At 37.0% G+C, this 22190-nt stretch overlaps 1 protein-coding gene across 1 annotated transcript in view; it reads right to left on the bottom strand.

Annotated features, from left to right (window-relative positions):
• The window catches only part of manba (mannosidase, beta A, lysosomal), a 51328-nt gene extending 38142 nt beyond the window's left edge, over window positions 1-13186 (bottom strand). Inside the window, exons 1-2 of the mRNA XM_039759227.1 lie at window positions 12878-13186; window positions 2496-2590 (exon numbers count right to left, since the gene is read on the bottom strand). Coding sequence (XP_039615161.1) covers window positions 2496-2590; window positions 12878-13078 — 296 coding nt within the window. The 5' untranslated portion in view covers window positions 13079-13186. The remainder of the gene's footprint in view (window positions 1-2495; window positions 2591-12877) is intronic.
• Window positions 13187-22190: the final 9004 nt, after the last annotated feature.

Raw genomic sequence — 22190 nt, 5'->3', positions numbered from 1 at the left:
GAGGCTGTTTGTGACGGGCTTCCCTGAAGCTGACTGCCTATCTGTGATAACTGTGGTGTTGCAGTGGACATGCTGCATTATTTAAACATGTCTAATAAAAGCTTTAATATCTGGGGGGTGGGGGGAATTTCCAGACTATATCCTTGTTTTCATTTTAATTACAAACTAATTGGCAAACCCTGATTTTCCATTTCTTCAGTATTGTAAAATCCACATTTTTTCACTGAATAGCTATATACCAAAAGTAAATAGAATTAAAGACAAATACAATTTTTTTTAATTTATTTGAAACATTTAACCAGACATTATATGCTATAGTATATTATACCATGTAATTTTTAACTTTACAGTGAAGCATTCATAAAATAATCAAACTTTAACACCAAAGCTCCTTTTTACCAAACGCCATTTATATAACGATTACTGGCATGATCACTTTAGAAGTGCAATATGTAAGGTGCTTTGCTTTTGGCTAAGCAGTGTACATTTATTTCCTGAAAACTTGCTTGACTGAGAGACAGCTCTTCAGTATAAGATCACATATTTGACGAATTCTAAGACTTAATTTTCCATTGCATGACAGATAAAGGGATGCCTTCATCACCCTAATTAGGAAAATATTAAGCAAAACTGGAATATAATGCAACTGTGCTCTTAGCAATCATATCTGCTCTTCAGTTAAAAGTGTTTTAATCAAAGTACATATTCATGTGAATCACCAAATCTGTAAATGAATCGTTTGTCTAGTGGACAAGACTACCAGTTGTATCCAGCAGTTATATGTCTCCTAACAATGTATTCCTTAAGGACTGCAGCTATCCTAAAACTAATTTAGCCCTCCCCTGCAACCTTCATTGAAATATTACAATAAGAAAAAGAAGACCATAAAACGCTACCACTGCTTCACATTTTTTTCATATAGGAACTGCCTATATCACACAGTTTAAAAATTATATACAAACATAATAAACAAAGGATCTCCTACAATAAATATCAACTACAAATGTGGTAACAAATGTATGCATTGTGCTATCATATGTTAAACTCAGGAGCAAAACATATGCCTGCAATAGCAGACACAAGTCAGGAAATTGTTTTAGAGAAGAGACACCAAGAAATTTAGCAATGCACTTATTCAGGGCAAATTACAGTGATAAATAGAAGTGACCATATTTTTGATTGTAAATTGGACGAATGCTTCTTTAAACATTTTAAAGCCATGACTTTTACTATATACTTCCATTAATAAATATTCTTTTTGTTACAACTTCACTAAGAAAGTGTATGTCATCTTATGTTCTGGCAGTACTTAGTGAAACAGAGAAAACATTCAAGAAAGCAATTTGAAAAATTCAGTTATAAAATAATAAATATCACACAAACATACTGTACACAGCATTAAATCATGCCATCTTTTTATGGGAAAAATGAGTGCAATGGAGATTCTGAGCAGTTTAGTGAAATATCAGCTTTTTGATTTGAATAATTTATTTGCCATATATCCCATGGGCATCCAGAGTCCTATTCACATTATTCCCACAGTAAAATCAAGCAACATTAAATACAGTGCATTTAACAGAATAAAAAAGAATTATCAATGCTATTAAAGCTATCAGTGCACAAATCCATAACAAGTGATATCAGTAACTAACACACATCATTACAACAAATACTGCACAATGAGGAAAAACTGGTTTGTTTTAAATCACCTCATGTCTGTTTAGACATGGCTTTGTTACACGTCCCATATTATGTTGATATTGTGACATATCTAGCCACTGCCTGGGCTGTGGGGGGTGGAGTCTCTTGGGAAAGCACTTTGTGGGGGCTCAGGGCACCTCCTCCTGAGTAACAGGATCAGGGTAGGAGGGGAGCAGGAAGAGATTCCCCCAGAGAAGTGGCTCCTGTGTGTCTTACTCGACAGGTCGTCATACTATCACAGACTAATAGCACCACTTTTAGATACCTAACAACGCCCTACATTGTGGGCTGAATGTTGCTACGCTGCTCCTTGCATACATGGTCTGTACTACTGTAGGAACTTCTGAAGGATCGCAAAATGTGTTTTTCTCATGTTTTATCTGCGTCTCGTGAGGGAACATGGGCTGGGCCACTCGGAGTTTGCTTCTGGGCCACAAGTGGTTCATGGGCTGCCATTTGAATAGGCAAAGTCTAGACTTTCAAGAAGAAAATGCAGCAGTTTATTTGACAATTACTAAGGAATTAGCTTTTCTACTAAACACTAAGTGTTTAAAAGGTAAAAAAAAACTGAAAGTACAAGAAACAATCAAGCACAGATCTAGAGTCATCCTAATCTTGTGTCTTCAGACTCTACTGTGGTTATGCTTCCTTATTGAAAAATATCTAGCATCGCTTTTTGCAAAATGAATTTGAAAGAAATGCACAAATGTGATTCAGTAATATGTCAGTAGGAAGTTGCAAACTACTTGTATCCCTCACACTGAGTCATTAATTCAACATTAAATTTTGTTTACCTGAAGCTGGATTGCAGAGAGAAGGTTGTTGAGTATGTCCAGTTGTCATGAGAAATCCAGCCATATATAAGATCATTGAACCTGTAGTAGGGATCCTAAAAAGAAATCAAACATTTTAATAAACCGTACATGACAGATACAGTTTATAGTATACTGAACAACATATTTCATGTATAATAGGATATACTGTACATTTTTTATATAAACAAGACAATGGAAACTTTATATCTATTCACCTATCCAATAAACCCAGTAATTGCTACTTGTTTTTTGCAGTTCCTTTTACTGCCTCATTTTTCTTTTACATTGATGTTATTTTTACTTTGTCTTTAAATCATAATTCTGGAAAAAAGGAATAGCATTGATAACATTAACTACTGAAATATGGTAAAAAAATAAGTTTGTAAATCTACCTATTGTGTTTTTTTTTTTCTCTATCCTTTGAGTGTTCATCTTTTACCTTTGGTGAATTTCAGCAGCGTTGTAGTTTTAATGCTTCAGCAGTTGTTTCCATATTCCTGCCAATTACTTAACACAGATGTCAGGAAGATGACAAGAGAATGTGACAGTGTTATGGAAATTATAAAACTTCATTAACTAGTGGGTTACTGTTCTGCTATGATAAACCTAAGGGTGCACACATTTAGCAACCGTTAGATGAAATGCAGATGAGCAATATATATTTAAATTTACTTTGCACAAGATCTGTCTGCTTTCTTTCTGCAGTTTCAGTAATTCAGTAGTGTGCTATACTGATCTGAGTCTATGTTTAGACAATGCCATGCAGTTTACTTTATTTACGATGATGCTGAATATGTGAGGTGACAAGACTATAAATGTAAATGAATTATTGTTGCTCTCTCACAAACTTTAAACACATGCTTTAATTGTTTTGAAACAGTTTAAGTTTTATGCAATGGTTTCACAAGAGAAATGGACCACAAACTACACAGAAGTACTTACTGCAGTTAGTACCAATGACAGTGTCATTCTGATTATTAAACTTTGGTCTATAATGAGAATGAATATAGACAAAATACCAAAGAAGATGAAGAAAAGGGAAGATTGCTATGGTTCAAATCTCTTATTAAATCATATTACAAATAGCATTATTAAACATGTTTTAAGTTTTTTTTACAATAAATAAGGTGAATAGGCTTATATTTAATCAATCTAAACATCTGCTCTGTTGTAGTACAAATTGTAAATGTTTGTAACTAGCATTTTAAATTATATTCATAATATATATGTTTCACTTAAAAGGTGGGTTTTAAATAGGATTATTTACATAACATTCTCAAAGCTGCTTAATCCAATTCAGGGTCTTAGGGGGTTCAGCCATTTCCAACAGCACCGAGTGTAAGGTAGAAAGAAAACAGTACTGAACTGGGCAGCAGCTAACTACAGGATCCATCCATTCATTTATTCACTCACTCACATACTCATAATTGTAACTTAGAGTCACCAGTTGACATAATGCGTATGTCTTTGCAGATGCTGGATGAAAATCACTGCAGATGTCGGTTTGGAAAACTTTTGTGCATATTACAAAAGGATGACCACCTATAGGCCTCTGAGTCCTCTCAGAAGAAGTGTCACAGGTCCATCCTAATAAGTGACTTAATTATTAAAACAACAATATACAGCAACACAACTCTTCAAATGCCTGCTAACAGTAATAATTTCACTTTCTAATTCTGATGCATCACATTAAACGATACCAAAAAATTACACCAAATGGGAGGAAGACATGACTGGCTGAGGATGACCCAAACCTGAACACTATGAGCAACCCTCTATCAATCAATAATCATCATTACACTCTTCATTATCATTAAGAATATGCCCAATACAGGCAAGCAGTAATGTTTGTGAGGCTCGTTATCTATGTGTAAACTAAAAGAGTCACTTTCTCAAACTCTCCTGATATAAAGGATGCATTTTCCTTCCTTGCTGACAAGCTCCTTCCACTCAAACATCAACTGCACCCACTCTGTTACCACATGTTATCTAGCACCTCCCAGCCTGTGAAGTGCTCACAGAGAGCCTATAAAGAACTCTCTGCACTCTGCTACAATAGCAGTTAACAAAAGGCTGTAAGTGTAACTGCTGTTGTTTAGGAAATATGAGATATTTAGTTAAAATATACTTAATATAAATTTTAGCTTTGGTATAGTAGTGCACACTGATCAGTACTGCCACCTTATAGACACTGTATTAGATTCAAATCCAGCACCTTATTGTCTCTGTGAAGTCTGCATGTTCTCCCAGTGTCTCTTTGCTTTTCTTCAGGATATGCCAATCTTCCTCCACTATTCTCAAAGCATTGTAGGTTTGGTTAAATGGTCCCAGTGCGAGTGCAAGTGTGAGTGTGTGCCCTGCAATGGACTGGTATTATATCCATGCTCTTTTCTGGCATTATGCCCAGTAATGCCAGGATAGGCTCTTGCGCGCTGCTCCTTTGAATTACAGTAATCAAGTTCAAGAATGACTGTGAACATTACTAGTTTGCTAGTGGACATATTTGCTTTGTGATTACCAAGGAATATTTCCAAAAGCAAAAGATATTTATAAAGAACATAACAGAAAGCAGAGGTAATTTGTGCTTTCACAGTGTAAAGCATTCTATAATGTTCTCATTTTTATGCTTCTTTTCAGAGTTAGAGAAGTGGCATCCACAAGTACTTCTACAGCTGATTTCCCCGAGTTTTGTTTTTTCCCTTGCATCACTGATTTTACCATTCAGATTTAGGGAGAAAATCCATCACACAGACATTTTAAAGAAACAACAATTATGAGTTATTATGAATATATTATGAGTAATTATGAATACGAATTCAATAAACAATCTAAGTCAATGTCTGACTTTTTCTATTGGTTTTAGTGTAGGAGTGCATTTCAACCTGTTTTTACACTTGATTTAACACATTTTATTTAAGTTCCTTGAAAAGCGCAGTTGAAAGAAAAGACATACAACTGCATCTTCGACTCCTGGTGTGCACTTGCTCAGCTCCCAAACAGCCAATAAGACTGGCAAATCAGCACCTTCCTGTTCCAGAAGAGCAACCGCAACAGAAAGGGGATATCCAAAGCATGAGATTTTAATAAAACAAATATCTAATAAAATATATTTATTCCTAAGGAACAATTAGGTTGAATTATAAATTAGTAAATTTAAAAAGACGTTGAACATTTATGCAACATGCAAGAGAATCTGCTTACCAAGTAACACAGGGGTCCTCAAACACAGTCCTGGAGGGCCACAGTGGCTGCAGGTTCTCCTTCCAACTAGTTTCCTAATTAGACGACAGTCCTTGCTGATAATGAAACTTGGTATTTAAATATTTGTCAAGTTAGTATTTTTTTTTTATCGAAGAGAAATTTTAATTGCACTGTAGAGTTTCCTTCTTTGACAACATTATCCATGTGTTATGTGGACCAAAACAGATTTAAACTTACCTGTCCTTCCAATTCCCCTCTCATTTATTTCAAAACATTTTGTTAAACACAGATACTTCATGGTGCATATGCACAGGTTTTAAAGGAAGCACATTAGCTGGAGAGCTGCTGGTGTATTGGTTATTTGCATTTCATGATTAACTAATGTCTAGTTAAGAAAACAGGAAAATAAATGCAGATGCTAAAAACTAAAATAGGCAATTAAGGGTTTGGAATTGTAACACGCAAGATAACTAAAATTAATCCCAAAAACATATAGCTTTACTAGTAATGAAATGCATTCTAATTAAGAAACTGGTTGAAGTTAAAATCTGAAACCCAAGTGGACCACCAGGACTGCAACTGATGACCTTTAATCTACAATGTAACTAAAATGAATCTTTGATGGATCAAAACACTAACAAGACATACAGTTAAATACCAAGTTTCATTACCAGGAAGGACTGAGTTCTAATTAGGAAACTGGCTGGAGTGAACACCTTTAGCTACTGAGGCCCTCCAGGAGCATGACTGAAGAACTAAACGTTTGTGGGACATTTGCGCAATGAAAAAATCAAATTTGTACCTATTAAATTGTGTGGAATACTCACAATTAATCACCAAATTTTAAGTTCTGAAAAACAGAGGGAGGAAACACTTTTATAACAAACTTTTTAGAACTAACTATGCATTATTTTCTTCCATCTCTGAATGCCAACAACTGCTAATGTCCTTTAGCTCTGAACTTAAACATTACCAAGTACGCCAGATGCAGAATTAATAAGATGTATTCCATTAACAGAGGCAGTATTACTCTTTAACAGAGAATATGCACAAGAGTATTTTCTGTTTTTGCTGAAGGAAGTGAAAAGGTGTTCAGTTTTTCACTTATTTTCTTAGAGGAAAACCTTATTAATTATACTGAAACAGTGCAACACAATGGACACTAATTACTACAGTTGTCTCACAACACTGAGATCTAAGGCCCAATTTCTGTGTATGTGAAGTTTCTCCCCGAGTCATTCAATCTTCGACCCTTAATCATAAAATGGTTGGGTTGTATTACATGTATGTACTCTACTGGCTGGAATTTCATTCAAATTTCATTTCTGCCAAAAACAAGACTCTGCAAGAAGCAAGTTACACATTTAACTGTGCTCACTTTCAATGTCAAAAAGATCAATAATTTTGTACGTTTTATTAACCGCTTTACTGTTAATATCTGATCATAGATAACCATAGATACTTCCAACATTATGTTTTGCAGCAGGAAAGGTGAAGCATGACCAGGTTTGTTCAGCCTGCACAGAACACCAAATTTGCTTCAACTCTAAAAGTTCAATTTTAATTACGTGTACCAAATACCTCTTGGAGTGTCTCAATTCTGTGTCTTTATTTTGAAGAGAAAAAAAACACAATTTCTCTATAGCAGAAATGCCCTATCTTGTTTCAGTTTGGGTATTTTGTCAATTTGATTTTGCCACTTTATGGTCAGCAGCTGAATTTTGTTATTCTTTGTTACCACCAGGTTGAAGTACCCAATGTTATATCGGGAATGTACACAGTCAAGGCGGTCTGGAAACCGAGTCCCACCTTTCAATGGAAAATAAGCAAGCATGTTTATCAAAACCCTCCCTGCACACATCTTCTTACAAAATCTGCTGATTCAAATAAATTAAACGTAAAGCGATTGTATATTGATCTAACTTCCTAGAAACCTAAAGCTTCCTTAATGGCAAATTATTATGGTTCTTTACTGGATTGTGTGGTCCCTCAAAGAACTACTTCTTTACAAAGCACCATTTCATTCCAGGCAGGATTCTTTATTCTTGTGAAAAACTTCCTAATATGTAGAAAAAGATGCAATCTTAAATTTATGGTAGGCTTCCTAGCAGAACACTAACAGATTAAGGAAAGGTGGACTTAATCTGTGTGACTGTGTGTGGCAAGAGTCCTTTTAAAATCAGAAACCCAGTGGTATTTCACAAATCTGCTACCATCTATCCATGGATATTTACTATATGGAGCCTGTTATGGATCAAAAGAAATAGTTTTTTTTCAGGGATCTTAATGTGGATTTGTCTTTTATGAGCCAAAAAAATGGTTCCCATATGGCACTGCTCTGAAGAACCACTCTGTCACCTTTATTTTTTAAAATTGTTGTACAGGAAAAATATTAGAATATGGACAGCACACGACAATGATTCCCCAGAGGGCTTTTAAGAACTTCATCAGGCATGTCTCAAGGCCAACAGAAGGAGTTATACCAGGACCCTGTCAGTATATGTATGTGTGGGCAGCTCCTGAAATGGGCCGGTGACCTGTCCAGGGTAGGTTTTTGTATTGTCCCAGGATGTACCACAGACCTGCTTCAAGCCCAAATTGGATTAAGTGGATTAGACAATGTTATTTTTTACTGATAGTTATTTCTTTTGGAGTAATACCATTATAAACCCCTGAACTGAACAGGAGTCTTATACAGTCATCTTCCACAATGGCCAATCAATCACTCAGATATGCAGCACCTATGTTATTAATAGTTTATTTCATGAGTGAAGATGACGTTGGTGAAACACTGACTTCCATGACACTGTTCAATTGCATTCTTACAAAAATTGTGCTGTGGTTTGGCTTGTCTTGAATAACGTAAAGGAATAGTGGTTTGTACTGTCATCTCAGATTTGTGTGTCCTGGTTTCTAACATGTGTGGAATTTGCACATTCACCCCATTGCTGGCTTTTTGTTATTTTTTTGGTACTTGAGCTCTCCTACCATAATTCTATGTTATGTTAATTGGGAACACTAAATTGGCCCAGGGTGAGCAAGTGTGGATGCATGCAGGAATGTAATCCAAAATGTACTGGTACCATCATTAACTGCCAGAATAGGCTCTCATCTTCCATAACCTTGAACTGAATTAAGCAGGTCTGATAATGTATGAGCTTTAACAGTTTATAGATTAGAGATTAGGGATCTTTATTGTTACACACACTGCAAAAACATAGTGAAATTCTTGTGCCACAGTTGTAGTGATCCATACTACAGTAAACTAAATCAGCAGATAAAGTTATGAACAAACAGCATAACAAATTACAGTAGCTAAGATGAGAGTTAAAAAGCAATGTACAGTAAACTAACATGAACCAGCAGGTGGGTATAGTATACAGTGCAGGGCAGGTATAGGATTAGGTTACTGCAAGTTCAGTGACTTTATTGCCTGGAGACACAAGCTATTCATGAATCAGATGGAGAGACCCCAGTACCGCTTAACAGAGGCAGAATTGAAAACAGGGGATGAGCTGGATTACTGTCATCAGAGATGAAGAATTTAGCTCTTCTCAGACATATAGTTGAGTAGATGGTATGAAGCTGATGAAGGTAAGACCTAATGATTTTTAGAAGCTTTATGGACAGTGCTTTGGAGGAGTCTGTGATGCTGGCAAGTCAGACTACCAAACCGTGATGCCTCCAGTCCGGGTGCATTTAGGAACATTATTGTTACCTGTATGGTGAACTTCTTACTTGCATCATTATTACTATTTTTATAAATTTAAAATGAGACCTTGTATCCAGCAGGGGGCGCAAGCTCCCTGGGAAAAGGTTCATTAGAGATTGACGCCTTTATTAAACCCAATAGGGTAGTCCAGATCTAATTATGCAATTTTCATTACGCTATAACTTAAGTTTATTACATAAAAAAATCACCCAAAAAATCCCGGACCATCGAGAAGTGTGCAAACTCACAACATGAAGAATTGTCTTCGCGCCGAAATGGAATTGTCCCCGCATAAATCAAAGTCATTCAGACGATCTGGACCACCCTGTGTATATGTGTGTGTGTGTGTATGTATATATATATATATATATATATATATATATATATATATATATATATATATATTGTATATGGTGGAGTGGATGGAATGGAAGAAATTAATTCTGTGGACAGGTATACTTTATACTGTACATACAACGAGTTGACATCAGGTGTATCTGTAATTGATTGATTTATTCATTGTAATCTGTGCACCCAGCCAATCTGTAGGAGCCAGAATTCTGGCTGAGTTGCATGGGATCAAATACTTATTTCAATTAATGACAATGTAATGCTTTTTTCCTGGACTGTTGGTTGATATTCTGTCTCTCTCCATTAAAATGAAGCTACCATAAAATTAGAGACTCCATTTCTTGTAAGTGAGCAAACATACAAATTCAGCTGGGGATCAAATACTTATTTCTCCCACTGTATAAATGTTGTGTTTATTACTAACATTCTTCTTTGTATTGTGTATTTCTATAACTGTTATAAAAATGAAGTTACAGTACACTGAAAACGTTTAGCAAATCGTCAAATATGGTTATGTTGGTAAAAAGACAAAACTTCCTGTTGGGGAGTGGAGAAGGTGAGAAAGACAGCAGTCATCTGCTATATACTGATTTCCGCCTTTTCCCTTTGGACTCGTGGTTTCCAAGCAGTCTCGATTTTGGCATGGATCGACTCAAAGAGGAGGAAAACGAGAGGGATGGGTTTACGTCATATTCTACGTATGAAGAGGGAAGGCTTCGAATCAGCGCAGACGGAAGACATGGACGTGGAAAAACAGCCTGGGGTGAGCGAGACTGGGCTTAGGTCTGTTAGCTGGAAACCGTCAAACGGTGTGGTACTAAAGGGAAGCCGAGCACGGAGACAGCCGCTAGCATCACTCTTTCACTGTGTGTTTGTTATTCCGTCACATTATACACCCAGGAACAGGTCAAGGGCCAGTATTTCTAGCCATTGATGTAAAACTACTTTAAAGCAACAACTGAAGAAGGTTTTGAGTTATACGTATTTAAAAACTAAGTGAGATGATTCAACCGTTTACATTTGTATTCTTTCTCTTTTTTTAGGATCTTGGCAGGGCTTCCGCTGAATCCCGTGGGTCTCTGCATACGTTTGCCGTGCAGAGGGCCAATATCGTATCTCATGCATGTCTGCTTTCAAATTTGCACTTTGGACAAGCTTCGACTCTCCACAACCCTGGAACTAGATGGATATGAATGGTGGCTAAAAATCCTACTCATGCTTATCAATATTACAATTCATCTTGTTCAAAATAAAACAGATGGAATCCTTACCATAACAATGTGCATTTCACTAGCATTATAGTATACTGTATATACCTTCCCCACATGTTAAGAGTCTGGGTGTCATCCTTGACAGTACTTTATCCTTTCAGTCCCACATCAATAACATCTCCCGGTCTGCATATTTCCACTTGCGTAAAATTAATCGTATTCGCCCCTCCCTCACTCCCCACACTACTGCTATCCTCGTTCATAGCCTTGTTGTCACTTCACGTCTTGATTATTGCACTTCCCTTTTCTTTGGTCTTTCTCGCAAATCGCTTTATCAGCTTCAACTGGTCCAGAACTCTGCTGCCCGCATCATTACTAGAAGCCTCCCGTTTTACAGCAGCTTCATTGGATTCCAGTTCAGTTCCGAATTCGATTAAAAATCCTCTTACTAACTTTTAAGGCTATCCACAACCTTGCCCCTCCATATCTGTCTGACCTCCTCCATGTTGCCATTCCCTCCCGTACCCTCGGATCCTCTTCCTCCATCCACTTGACTGCCCCCTTCGTCCGTCTTACCACTATGGGGAGCAGAGCATTCAGTTGCTCTTCTCCCCAGCTTTGGAACTCACTACCAGCTGAGCTTAGAAATGCTGCATCATTTTCACTTTTCAAATCTAAACTTAAAACTCATTTGTTTAAGACTGCTTTTTCGCTTTAATTACAATTGCTGTCTGATTTTAACGTTTGTATTTACTTTTGTTTACAATTTGTGTTTTGTCTATTGTTCAGTGTCCTTGAGAGTTTAGAATGGCGCCTACAAATAAATACAATGTATTATTATTATTATTTCACCTTTATCTGAATTCTCTGATATGCTGATCTCTGACCATAAATATTTTGAAAAAGCATTCAGTAGGACTGAATGCGAACATTTACCATTTTAAGAAATTTGGACTTGGTTTCAAGACATCCCGAATAAATACAGTTATGCCACTCTGTAGCCTCTACTAGCAAAATATAAACTTTCAAATTTCACCTCTCTAAGCCGTGCTAAGAAGGATGCCTATACTCCCCAATATTTTCACCACTGCAAATGAGAACGTCACCATTTTTCTAAACAATCATGTTAAAGTGTATTGTCATGTGTACATAATTCAATTCTTACTTGCATTCCCCCTGGCAACAGTGATACTACAAAACCAACAGCTATAAAAGCGCCGAGAAAAAAAAACACACACACAAAATAAAACTGCGAGACTCCGAATGCAGAACTATTTACAAAAAGTACTCCTTTATGCCGATTATGTATGGGTGTGACGAGAATGGAAGGGATTAGGAACGAGTACATTAGAGGGTCAGCTCAAGCTGGACGGTTTGGAGACAAAGTCAGAGAGGCGAGATTGCATTGGTTTGGACATGTGCAGAGGAGAGATGATGAGTATATTGGGAGAAGGATGCTTAGGATAGAGCTGCCAGGGAAGATGAAAAGGAAGAAGGCCTAAGTGAAGGTTTATGTATGTGGTGAGAGAGGAAATGCAGGTGATGGGTGTAACAGAACAAGATGCAGGACAGAAAGATATGGAAGAAGATGATCCGTTGTGGCGACCTCTAACAGAATCAGCCGAAATAATAATAAGAGGAAGATGCATTTCATTACACAACACAGATTCGTCATTTTCACTTGAGCTGAATAAAATCGATTTTAAGTTTGAAATTTCCAAGTGATCAAAAATACTGAAACATTTTCCTTTGAATCATTGTTATATTTGATGTATTGTTGTAATATATGAATTATACTGTTAAATTAAGCAACGGACAATACAAAAATTTACCATAAAACAGACTTCTAAATAAATACAATAAGTGTTAACTGGCTGAATACGCACCTCTATGAGGCGGGCTTTTAGTAACGCTGTATGCACACAGCCCGGCACTTCGGCGGCCACACTTATAGAGCCATTAACATTGGTCACTTTCCACTTGCTTTCTGGTGAATAAGATGCCGACAAAACGCAAGAACCGAAAATTAACACTATCAGTCCCCTCGCAACTTGGACCAATTCCGTTTTACGCCATCGCACAAACATGGCTATAATTTACGATTAAATAAAATATCCAACGATTAGCAAGGAAGTACATGCAAGCAATACTGTCGATGTCATGTTTTATTCGTTAACTTCCTGTTCTTGTCAAGTGAAGAAGGTCATAAGACACGTTGTGAAGAGTCAGCTGATCGCGTTAGTACCCGTATGTTAGAGGTGTGGTCTTGTGTCCGTCGCAGGTTAGGCTGCTTAGAAGTCGCAGTGGTATTGTGTAGCTATACTGTATTTGAGGAACTTTAACGGTGAAGGTTATTGTTTTTAATCTGATCATTGTCAGTTCTTTAAAAGCATCCACCCAAGACCAAGACGTTGGCTAAAACGCATTCAGCTCAGCTTCACAAGGCAATTTTTGTAGTGAATTCTGTGCATTTTTGTTGGTTTTAGTTGTGTATTTTATACTGAAAGTGATTTATTAGCAAATGACGAGGATAATTCAGAATGTAAGAAAATTACTGGGTACGGTACACGTTTAAAAGCTACAGATTTTTGCAATTCGAGAAGCAGAACTCGACGTCATTATGAAATGCTGAATTTAAACTACCCAAAGGTCATGCTAATGTAAACTGTCAGGCTAACCTTAACCAGGTTCTGCATGACTTTTAATCGTTATTAATATTAGTATTACAGTTTCCTCAGTCCTTACTTTGTAACTCATGTGACTGATGATTAGAGTAACCAAAACTTTATTTAGGAATATTAATTCATTAATTATTTCCCACCAAAGTTGTGTACTGACTTTATATGATATTTGTTCTGTATCTGAATAATAAGAGAGCAAACTTCATCCCAGAGATATAATTATATGCAATCTCATGTTTCAATTAGATGAATGCAGCACATGGGCTTTACATTAATTTTCCATGATTAAAGATTTGTTTGTTGATTTTATGAAAATCGTCAAATGTACATTAGACATTAATTTGTGGAAATTGTATACAAATTTAAATATTTAGAGGATTGCTCTGATCTACAAGTTTCATTTTCTATTATACAGTATAACAGGAAGACAGCACCTGTTTATGTCAAGGAAGCCAACACATTCAAAGGTTAATAACTTTCCACTAGTTCTTTATCCTTTTATTTTCAGAGCTTTTTATTTCAATTCAGAGTTGGTAAGGACAGAGTCCATTCTCACAACATTGACCACAACACAAAATTCTGTCCTGGACAGGGTGCTGTTCGGTCACAGAGTATAGTCATGCAGATAGCAAAATATATTATGTGCCAATTTAGAATTGGCAGTTAATCTAATGTATAAAATTTAAAGATTGTGGAAAAAAAACCTCGAGTACCCATAGAAACTCTTAACTTTTATCTGCTTGTTGGAAATCTGGATATGAGGATTAATCCTCTGGGATTAATATAGTGCACCAAATACCAAACTTTTTTTTAATAAACTGAAGATTATATGTTAAATTACAGTTAGTAAGACACAACCAAGGATATAATAGTGCTACTGTACATCCCGTACATTTAATATTTCATGTCAGTCTTCATACCCTTTTCCTACAGCATTATAACAATCTCAAACATTCTTAATTCAGTGCTGCAAAGGGCCAGAGTCTGGCAGCACTGGGTACAAGGCCGAACCACATTGGGTGCCAGTTAATTGTAGTTCCCAACCCTTTAGCAGTCCTTAAATTGTTACTTAATGTGTTTGCACTCAGTAACTTTAGATGTGTGCGTGGATAAGGGATCTCCTTTTCACCCTCTGCCTGAGACACCAGGATCATGAAGAGATTCATACAATTTATAAACAAAGTTATTAAACTGGTGAAAGTCCATCTTAAATAATATTCACTTTCTCTGTTTGTGGTTTAGAAGTGGTGATAGACTATTTTTCTTTAAATAACCCAAACATGCGTGCCTGCAAAAAACCAAATAATACAATGTATTCTTAACACAAGAATAGCAAAAGATGTCTTCTGTAGATATCTAAAGGATAATAACAGACACAAAACATTTATTTACGCTAGCATAGTCTGAACATTATCTCTCCTATAAAAAAACATGTAACTTACAAATTCTTACCTTTCAATTAATGTTAATTAATTAAAAAAAATTCTAGTATTTTCTTTAATGCACACTTTTCCTTTAACGTTCAGGAGCTCTTCTTCCTTGCTTTGGCTGAATTTTGTGGTTGCAGGCAGTATTGCAGTTTGTCTTTGAAGATTCACATACTGTACACTGTGTGCACAATTATTAGGCAAGTTGTATTTCTGAGGATTAATTTTAATATGGAACAAACACAGTGCTATCAGTCAATCCAAAATGTTAATAAACCTGAAACCTGAATGTTTCACAACGGAAATGTGAGTGTGAACATCATCAGGGGAATACATATGTGCACAATTATTAGGCAACTATTAGTGTGCAGATTTATTATGCAACTAAAGGAAAAATGAAAATTTTCCCATCTCACTTGTTTATTTTCATCTGTTATAGTGAGAATAATAAACAAACACCTCAAAATTTACAAATAAACATCTCTGACATTTCAAAAAAAATAAATCAATCAATGAATGACCAATATAGCCACCCTTCTTTCCAATAACAGTCATAAGCCTTTCCATTCATGGAGTCTGTCAGTTTCTTGATCTGTTGACGATCAGCTTTTTGTGGAGCAGTGACTACAGCCTCCCAGACACTCTTCAGAGAGGTGTATTGTTTTTCTCCCCCGTAAATCTAGCGTTTAAGAAGTGCCCACAAGTTCTCGATAGGGTTTAGGTCAGATGAGGAAGGGGCCATGTCATTATTCCTTCATCTTTAAGGCCTTTACTGGCTGGCCACGCAGTGGAGAACTTCGATGCAAGTGATGGAGCATTGGCCTGCATAAAAATCATGGTCTTTTCCTGTATCACTGTTTGAAGAAAGTGTCTTCGAAAAACTGGCAGTAGGTTTGGGAGTTGATTTTGAGTTCATCTTCAATGCAAAAGGTCCAACTAGCTCATCTTTAAAAATACCAGCTCATACCAGTACCCCACCTCCACGTTGGAGTGGAGCTCTGTGCCCATTACTGATCCACAGGTCCATCCATCTGGTCCATCAAGAGTCACTCTCATCTCATCGGTCCATAAAACCTTTGAAAAAAATCTGTCTTCAGATATTTCTTGGCCCAGTTTTGACGTTTCAACTTATGTTTCTTGTTCAGTGGTGGTTGGGTTTCAGCCCTCCTTACCTTGGCCATGTCTTTGAGCACTGAACACCTTGTACTTCTGGGCACTCCAGGTAGGTTGCAGCTCTGGAATATGAAAGTACTGGAGGATAATGGGTTCCTGGTAGCTTCACGTTTGATTCTTCTCAAATCTTTGGCAGCTAATTTGCATCTTTTGTTCTCAACACGTTTCTTGCGACCCTGTTGACTATTTGCAACAAAATGTTTGATGGTTCTGTGATCACACACCAATATCTTAGCAATTCCAAAAGTGCTGCATCCCTCTGAAAGACTTTTTACAATTTTTGACTTTTCAGAGTCAGTTAAATCTCTTTTTTGGCCCGTTTTGCCCGAGGAAAACTAGCTGCCTAATAATTCTGCACACCTTGATATAGGGTGTTGATCTCCTTAGGCCACACCCTCCCTCATTACACAAATACACATCACCTGACGTGCTTAAATCCAATAAGCATTCAAGTTAATACAGCTTGGAGTTGGAATATACGCATTAAAAATGATGATATGGTCAAAATACTCACTTGCCTAATAATTGTGCACACAGTGTATAATGATCCTCTTTTAGTAGCATAAAATGTATGTGTGCTGGGAACTCGATTTCCATCTTTAGCTAAACAACACATGGCTTTACATGCAGTCTCACTGTTGCTCAGTCTAACACCTGGTTGTGCTTCAGAATAAAACTGGTCCCTCCAGCCTTTGTTACAGCCACACAACAGGTCTCCTGCGGTGGAGCAGAAGTTACAGCCTGGTCAAAAGCAGGGAGAGCATATAGAAAGAAAGCCCTGATCTAGTTCTTGTAATAAAGAAAGGAGTTGATTTTTTGCCATTGATTTCTTGGATGCGCATAAGCTCAACCTTCTGTTTATCATTTGGTGCAAAGTTTTGTACATTAAGGTTGCCAATCACCGAGTTGCACCCTGCGGTGGGCTGGCACCCTGCCTGGGGTTTGTTTCCTGCCTTGCGCCCTGTGTTGGGTGGGATTGGCTCCAACAGACCCCTGTGACCCTGTACTTGGAATGTAGCAGGTTGGATAATGGATGGATGGAATCTCCGAGTTATGACTCTTTGCTTATGGACCAGTGTTTAAATTATGCATCATGGAGACATTTCTGGAAGTCAGTTGGCCTGTGATTAATCAGCCTTATTAAATGAACCCCAGAAACTGCATTCCAAAGTGAGGCCCTGTGAGGGCAGAAATGACATTTGAACGGAAGTTTAGAGGATCTGGCCAGCCAAAGCAAACCAAAATAGGTAATGCAGGTCTGTCCTACAGACCCATTATTAATTTCTGCAATTGCTTTTTAATTTTCCGTCTTTTGTATTTGTTGAGGTAGAATCTTATTAGTCTTTTCTTCATGTTCTCAATGAAAATACTGTCAATTATTAATCATTTGCAGTATTTTTGTTGTAGTCAATACACTGAATTTGGTTTGTAATGACAACCTTATTTTGTAGAGAACAGTATTGGATGATCGTGCACATTTCCGATTGGGTTCAGAAATATCTGTAATTAATTCTGGTGGTCTTCTAGTTTGAAATTTATTTTTATGTAAAACCACAAAGATTATTTGTCCCCTCAGCTATATTGAACTTTAAAGTGTTTCCCAGAAAGTTCTCACATCATTCTTTGGAGATATGACAGCGTGTAAATATCAGTTTGTGTAGAAATTAATTTATTAATATCTTTATAGGGTGATATTAATGGGGTGAATCACCCACTGAGAGTTGGGTGAATAGAGTTTAATGTGTAAGATTTATTCAATTTAACTTCCACAACTTGAGGTAATGAAATGAAAAGAAAAGAAAAAAAAAATTCAGGTACTTGGAGAAAGTCCAAAGCAGACATAGAGAGTGTATTTTGCAGGGCCACATGCTCCGTTGTACACTAGGCTCTCTTATCTAAAGCCTACTGTAATGTTGGCTCACAAACACGGACACAACACTCAAAACACACAGCAGACAAGCACAAAAAGAGCAAAGAAGCACTTAACTTCTTGAAACAAAAGGTCCATGCAGGCAGCATATGAAACGACTCTGTGATACAGCAGGAACAAGGCCAGTGTTTCGTTTTAGTTGCTAAATTACCTGGACTCCAGTTTTTTCCAAACTACATTCAGGAAAAAGTCCAAAGGCTTGGTGGCACTATGACTTTCAACAAGGCAATATGGAATTATAGTTAATATATACAATTTATTTCAAGTATATATATGAAGCCATAACAGAATGAATTATTAAAACACAAGGAAAAGCTTTGAGTGTAACTCAAGGGTGAACTAAATACAATTTAAAGCTAAAAGCACAAGAGGGCCCATTTTATACAAATTACCAAATGTCATTTTCTAAGGTTAGAATGAGCTAAATGAATAACAAACACCCCTCCAGAAAGTGGGGATGAATTGATGTTAAAGCCAAACACCACTCATATGAAGCAGTGCTAAAATCAATATGATAATCTACAAAACACCCCTCTTAACGACGTACCACAGTAGTTAGAATAATGGGAGAATTGACAGGAGTCAGAAATTACTACTGGCATCGGTTGAATAGGGGAGGTAATAAAGATCTGCATATTAAGAGTCGGATGATGTGATGTATTGGGCGATATAATCAGAACACAGTATAAAAGCAGATGAATTGTTTAATTGATGGCTCACTCCATTGACTGATACATTTGTGCATAACTCTGCAAATCAAAAAGTTTTTTGCATTCACATCTGCGCTTCATGACTGAATTTTTTTAAATTTGGAGAAAAGTTTCTTCCACGACAGCACAACGCAGATGTTAACTCGTAAAGACACAATCACAACATACAATACCTTCCATTTTTTCATAACCCTGTTCTGATACTTCCAATACTGCCCAAAAAATGAAATAACTTCAATATACATATTTTTATCAGAAATTCTGGGAATTGGTAGGCATGTTAACATTTGAAAAGTTCTTGTTTTGCAGCTTAAATAATGTCTCATATTTGCAGTATACATTTAAAACACGTATTTACAGTATGTACACATGCAAGATGAATCTGCGTTTAAAATATTGAAATATCAAATATTTTGAATGTATTTGCATAACCAAAGCATAAACTGAATATGAGGACAAGGAGTTCAGTTAAAACCACAAAAACAAGTCCTCTTTTATGTAATGCAGTAAAAACAACTTTTTAACCACAATGCTTCATTATGCAAGTATTATGCTTTGAAATTATTAGCTGATTATTTAAAGATAGACATGCCTTTTAAGATATTGTTGGATATTTTGATGATTATTAAATCAGTAACTTGGCCACCCAGGAGGATGCCATAATAATGTGAAAAATTTTACTTTGTTAATTATCAGTTTTGCCTTCGTCAATACTGGCAATTGATCTCCTTAGCATTGCATTTTATTCCAAAAAAACATGTAAAAAGCATTGCATTTTTATTTAATTTTTATTAAATCTGAAAAGTATAATAATGATACAAATAATAATAATAATAAACAAAAATAATATTAAATGAATAATAACATAAAAAATAACAGTAATACTACTACTACTACTACTACTAATGATGTCAAAACAATATATAATCTCAAAATGAGTCTTTGGTGTGGTAAATCTGAAAGCACGGTGAAAGACACAATCCAATGTCATAGTCGGGACAATAATAGTGCGTTTCTTTTCGGATTTTCTTCATACCTGCACAGGTATGAGTTGGAATCTGTTAGAGGTATATAATCAATTAAATGGCTACCAATATGATGCTCTGGATTGATGTGTGATATGCTGGGTCGACTGCATCTCTTTAGCAGTATTTTGGACGGTGGATGTATGCCAATGATTTGAGATACAGTTTTGCCAGCTTTTTTTTTTTTTTTCGTATAACATGAATGCATTCGGGCAGCATGGTGGCGCAGTCGGTAGCACTGCTGCCTCGCAGTTAGGAGACCCGGGTTTGCATGTTCTCCCCGTGTCCGAGTGGGTTTCCTCCCACAGTCCAAAGACATGCAGGTTAGGTGCATTGGTGATCCTAAATTGTCCCTAGTGTGTGTGTGTGTGTGTGTGTGTGTGCGCCCTGCCTGGGGTTTGTTTCCTGCCTTGTGTCCTGTGTTGGCTAGGATTGGCTCCAGCAGACCCCCGTGACTCTGTAGTTAGGGTATAGCAGGTTGGATAATGGATGGATGAATGCTTTCTAAATGCATTGTTCCACCAGCTGACGAAATATAATTTTTTTAGTATTTCTTTTGTTGCTTCAAAATAACAGGCTAGTAAGTCAATTCTTGATCTGCATGATCTATGCCGCACATCATGCTTTTGTCATCGACCACAGCACAAGGCTTCATAACTTACTTGTTGCTTTTTGTCTGTACAGTAATTGTGGCTGCATAATGTACAGTGATAAGACGACAACCATCTTTCTTGTCCTTCCATTTTAGTGCAAGCACTTTATACTTGCTGTAATTTAGCTCTGCCAAAGTCTTCAGGCATGCCACAACATTTAGGAAGCACTGTTCCGTATGTGCGAGTCTTTCTTTGCAGCAAGATGTCAAATAGTTCTGGCGAAGTATAAAAATTGGCCATGGTTGCACAGTAACCTTGATCCAGCAGTGCATCTATTAAAGTTGGCACTGATGACGTAGCAACGCTGTACCGATTGTATTTTGGATCAAATATTATCCCTTTCCCTGTGTACATTTAGATTCACAAAGCTCGCAATATACTGCATCCTTGACATTCTGCCATTATAAGCCATGAGACTTTCATTGATGCCGACATCGCGGTCCAGAATGTAAATGTTTCCAAATTTTCTTCATCAGCTGAATGTGTATTCTCATCAAAGTCTTCATTGCTGGTAAAGTGCAGATATTTCATAATTAGTGAAAAACTACACTCAGACATAATTTTTGCAAAGAATGGCAGTACTAACAGCACTTTTACTGTACAGCCCGAGTGATTCGTGGTTCTAATGCTTACGCAAGACTCATCTGTCCGGGTGCCCGAGTAACACTCGGTACTAATGCTTTTAGCACGGTTTTCTCAACCCGAGTAGTACTTGGGTCTAATGCTTAGGCGGCTACTCCAGTAGTTCGGCCAGGCTCCTATTTTATTTGCCTTACCTTTGTCTGTTGTAGGAAGCGGGTCTGTGGCCATTAGACTTGTATTAAGGTAACTGAGGCACACTTGCTTTAAGAAACAGCATAAAACAATTTATTGATAAACACAAGGATTATTGAAGTAGGATACTGTATATGTTGACATATTAAAAGCTGGTCATGAACACATCATGACTGTTTACTGGCATTTAGAGTTATACTTTATCTTGTCACAGATGAATAGTTTTACAATACCAGTTTTTTATGGATGATGTCTGATGTGGTGTGGAGCCATTGCTTTCTTGTTGCTCTGGGTTAAAGTAGAAGATTCTTCATGTATTGGTGGGTACTCTCTCTGCTGCTGCTTCCTCAGTTTGCGTTCTGCTGTCTTTTGCTGCTTCTTAGGGACACAGCATTAGTCTTTTTGGCCCAAGACTTTAGATGCTGAAGTTCCCTTCTTGAAGTAATGGCTGCTCACATGTAGACAGGGCTCAGTGCTTAGCCTGGCAGACTGGATCTCTACTCTGAGGCTCACAAAAAGAGAAGTTTGTCGGCATCAGCTCCCTGAAGCAAGAGACTCATAGCTTTTAGGTTCAGAAATCAGAGGTTTCCAGTCATTTTCAAAAGTCACACCCACCTAAGGGAATCCCAGAGAGTTCAGGGAGTGTCCAGCAAATACCCCAGAGAGATCGAGAGAGAGCGAGCTTCTTCAGGATGGTGGTGCAGATCGTTTTAAAGGAAGGTTGAGCCTTCTCCTGACTGGATTAAAGTCACTTCCAGTTACAAAACTAGTGTATCCATGTTGGTGGGTTTTTCGGTCCATCTCAGTTGCCATGCCTTGAATTATA

Source organism: Polypterus senegalus, chromosome 7 (genome assembly GCF_016835505.1).
Source record: "Polypterus senegalus isolate Bchr_013 chromosome 7, ASM1683550v1, whole genome shotgun sequence".
Taxonomy (NCBI): Eukaryota; Metazoa; Chordata; class Cladistia; order Polypteriformes; family Polypteridae; genus Polypterus; species Polypterus senegalus.
The sequence above is the reverse complement of the archived record's forward strand: the minus strand, read 5'-3'. Positions and strand labels throughout refer to the sequence as shown.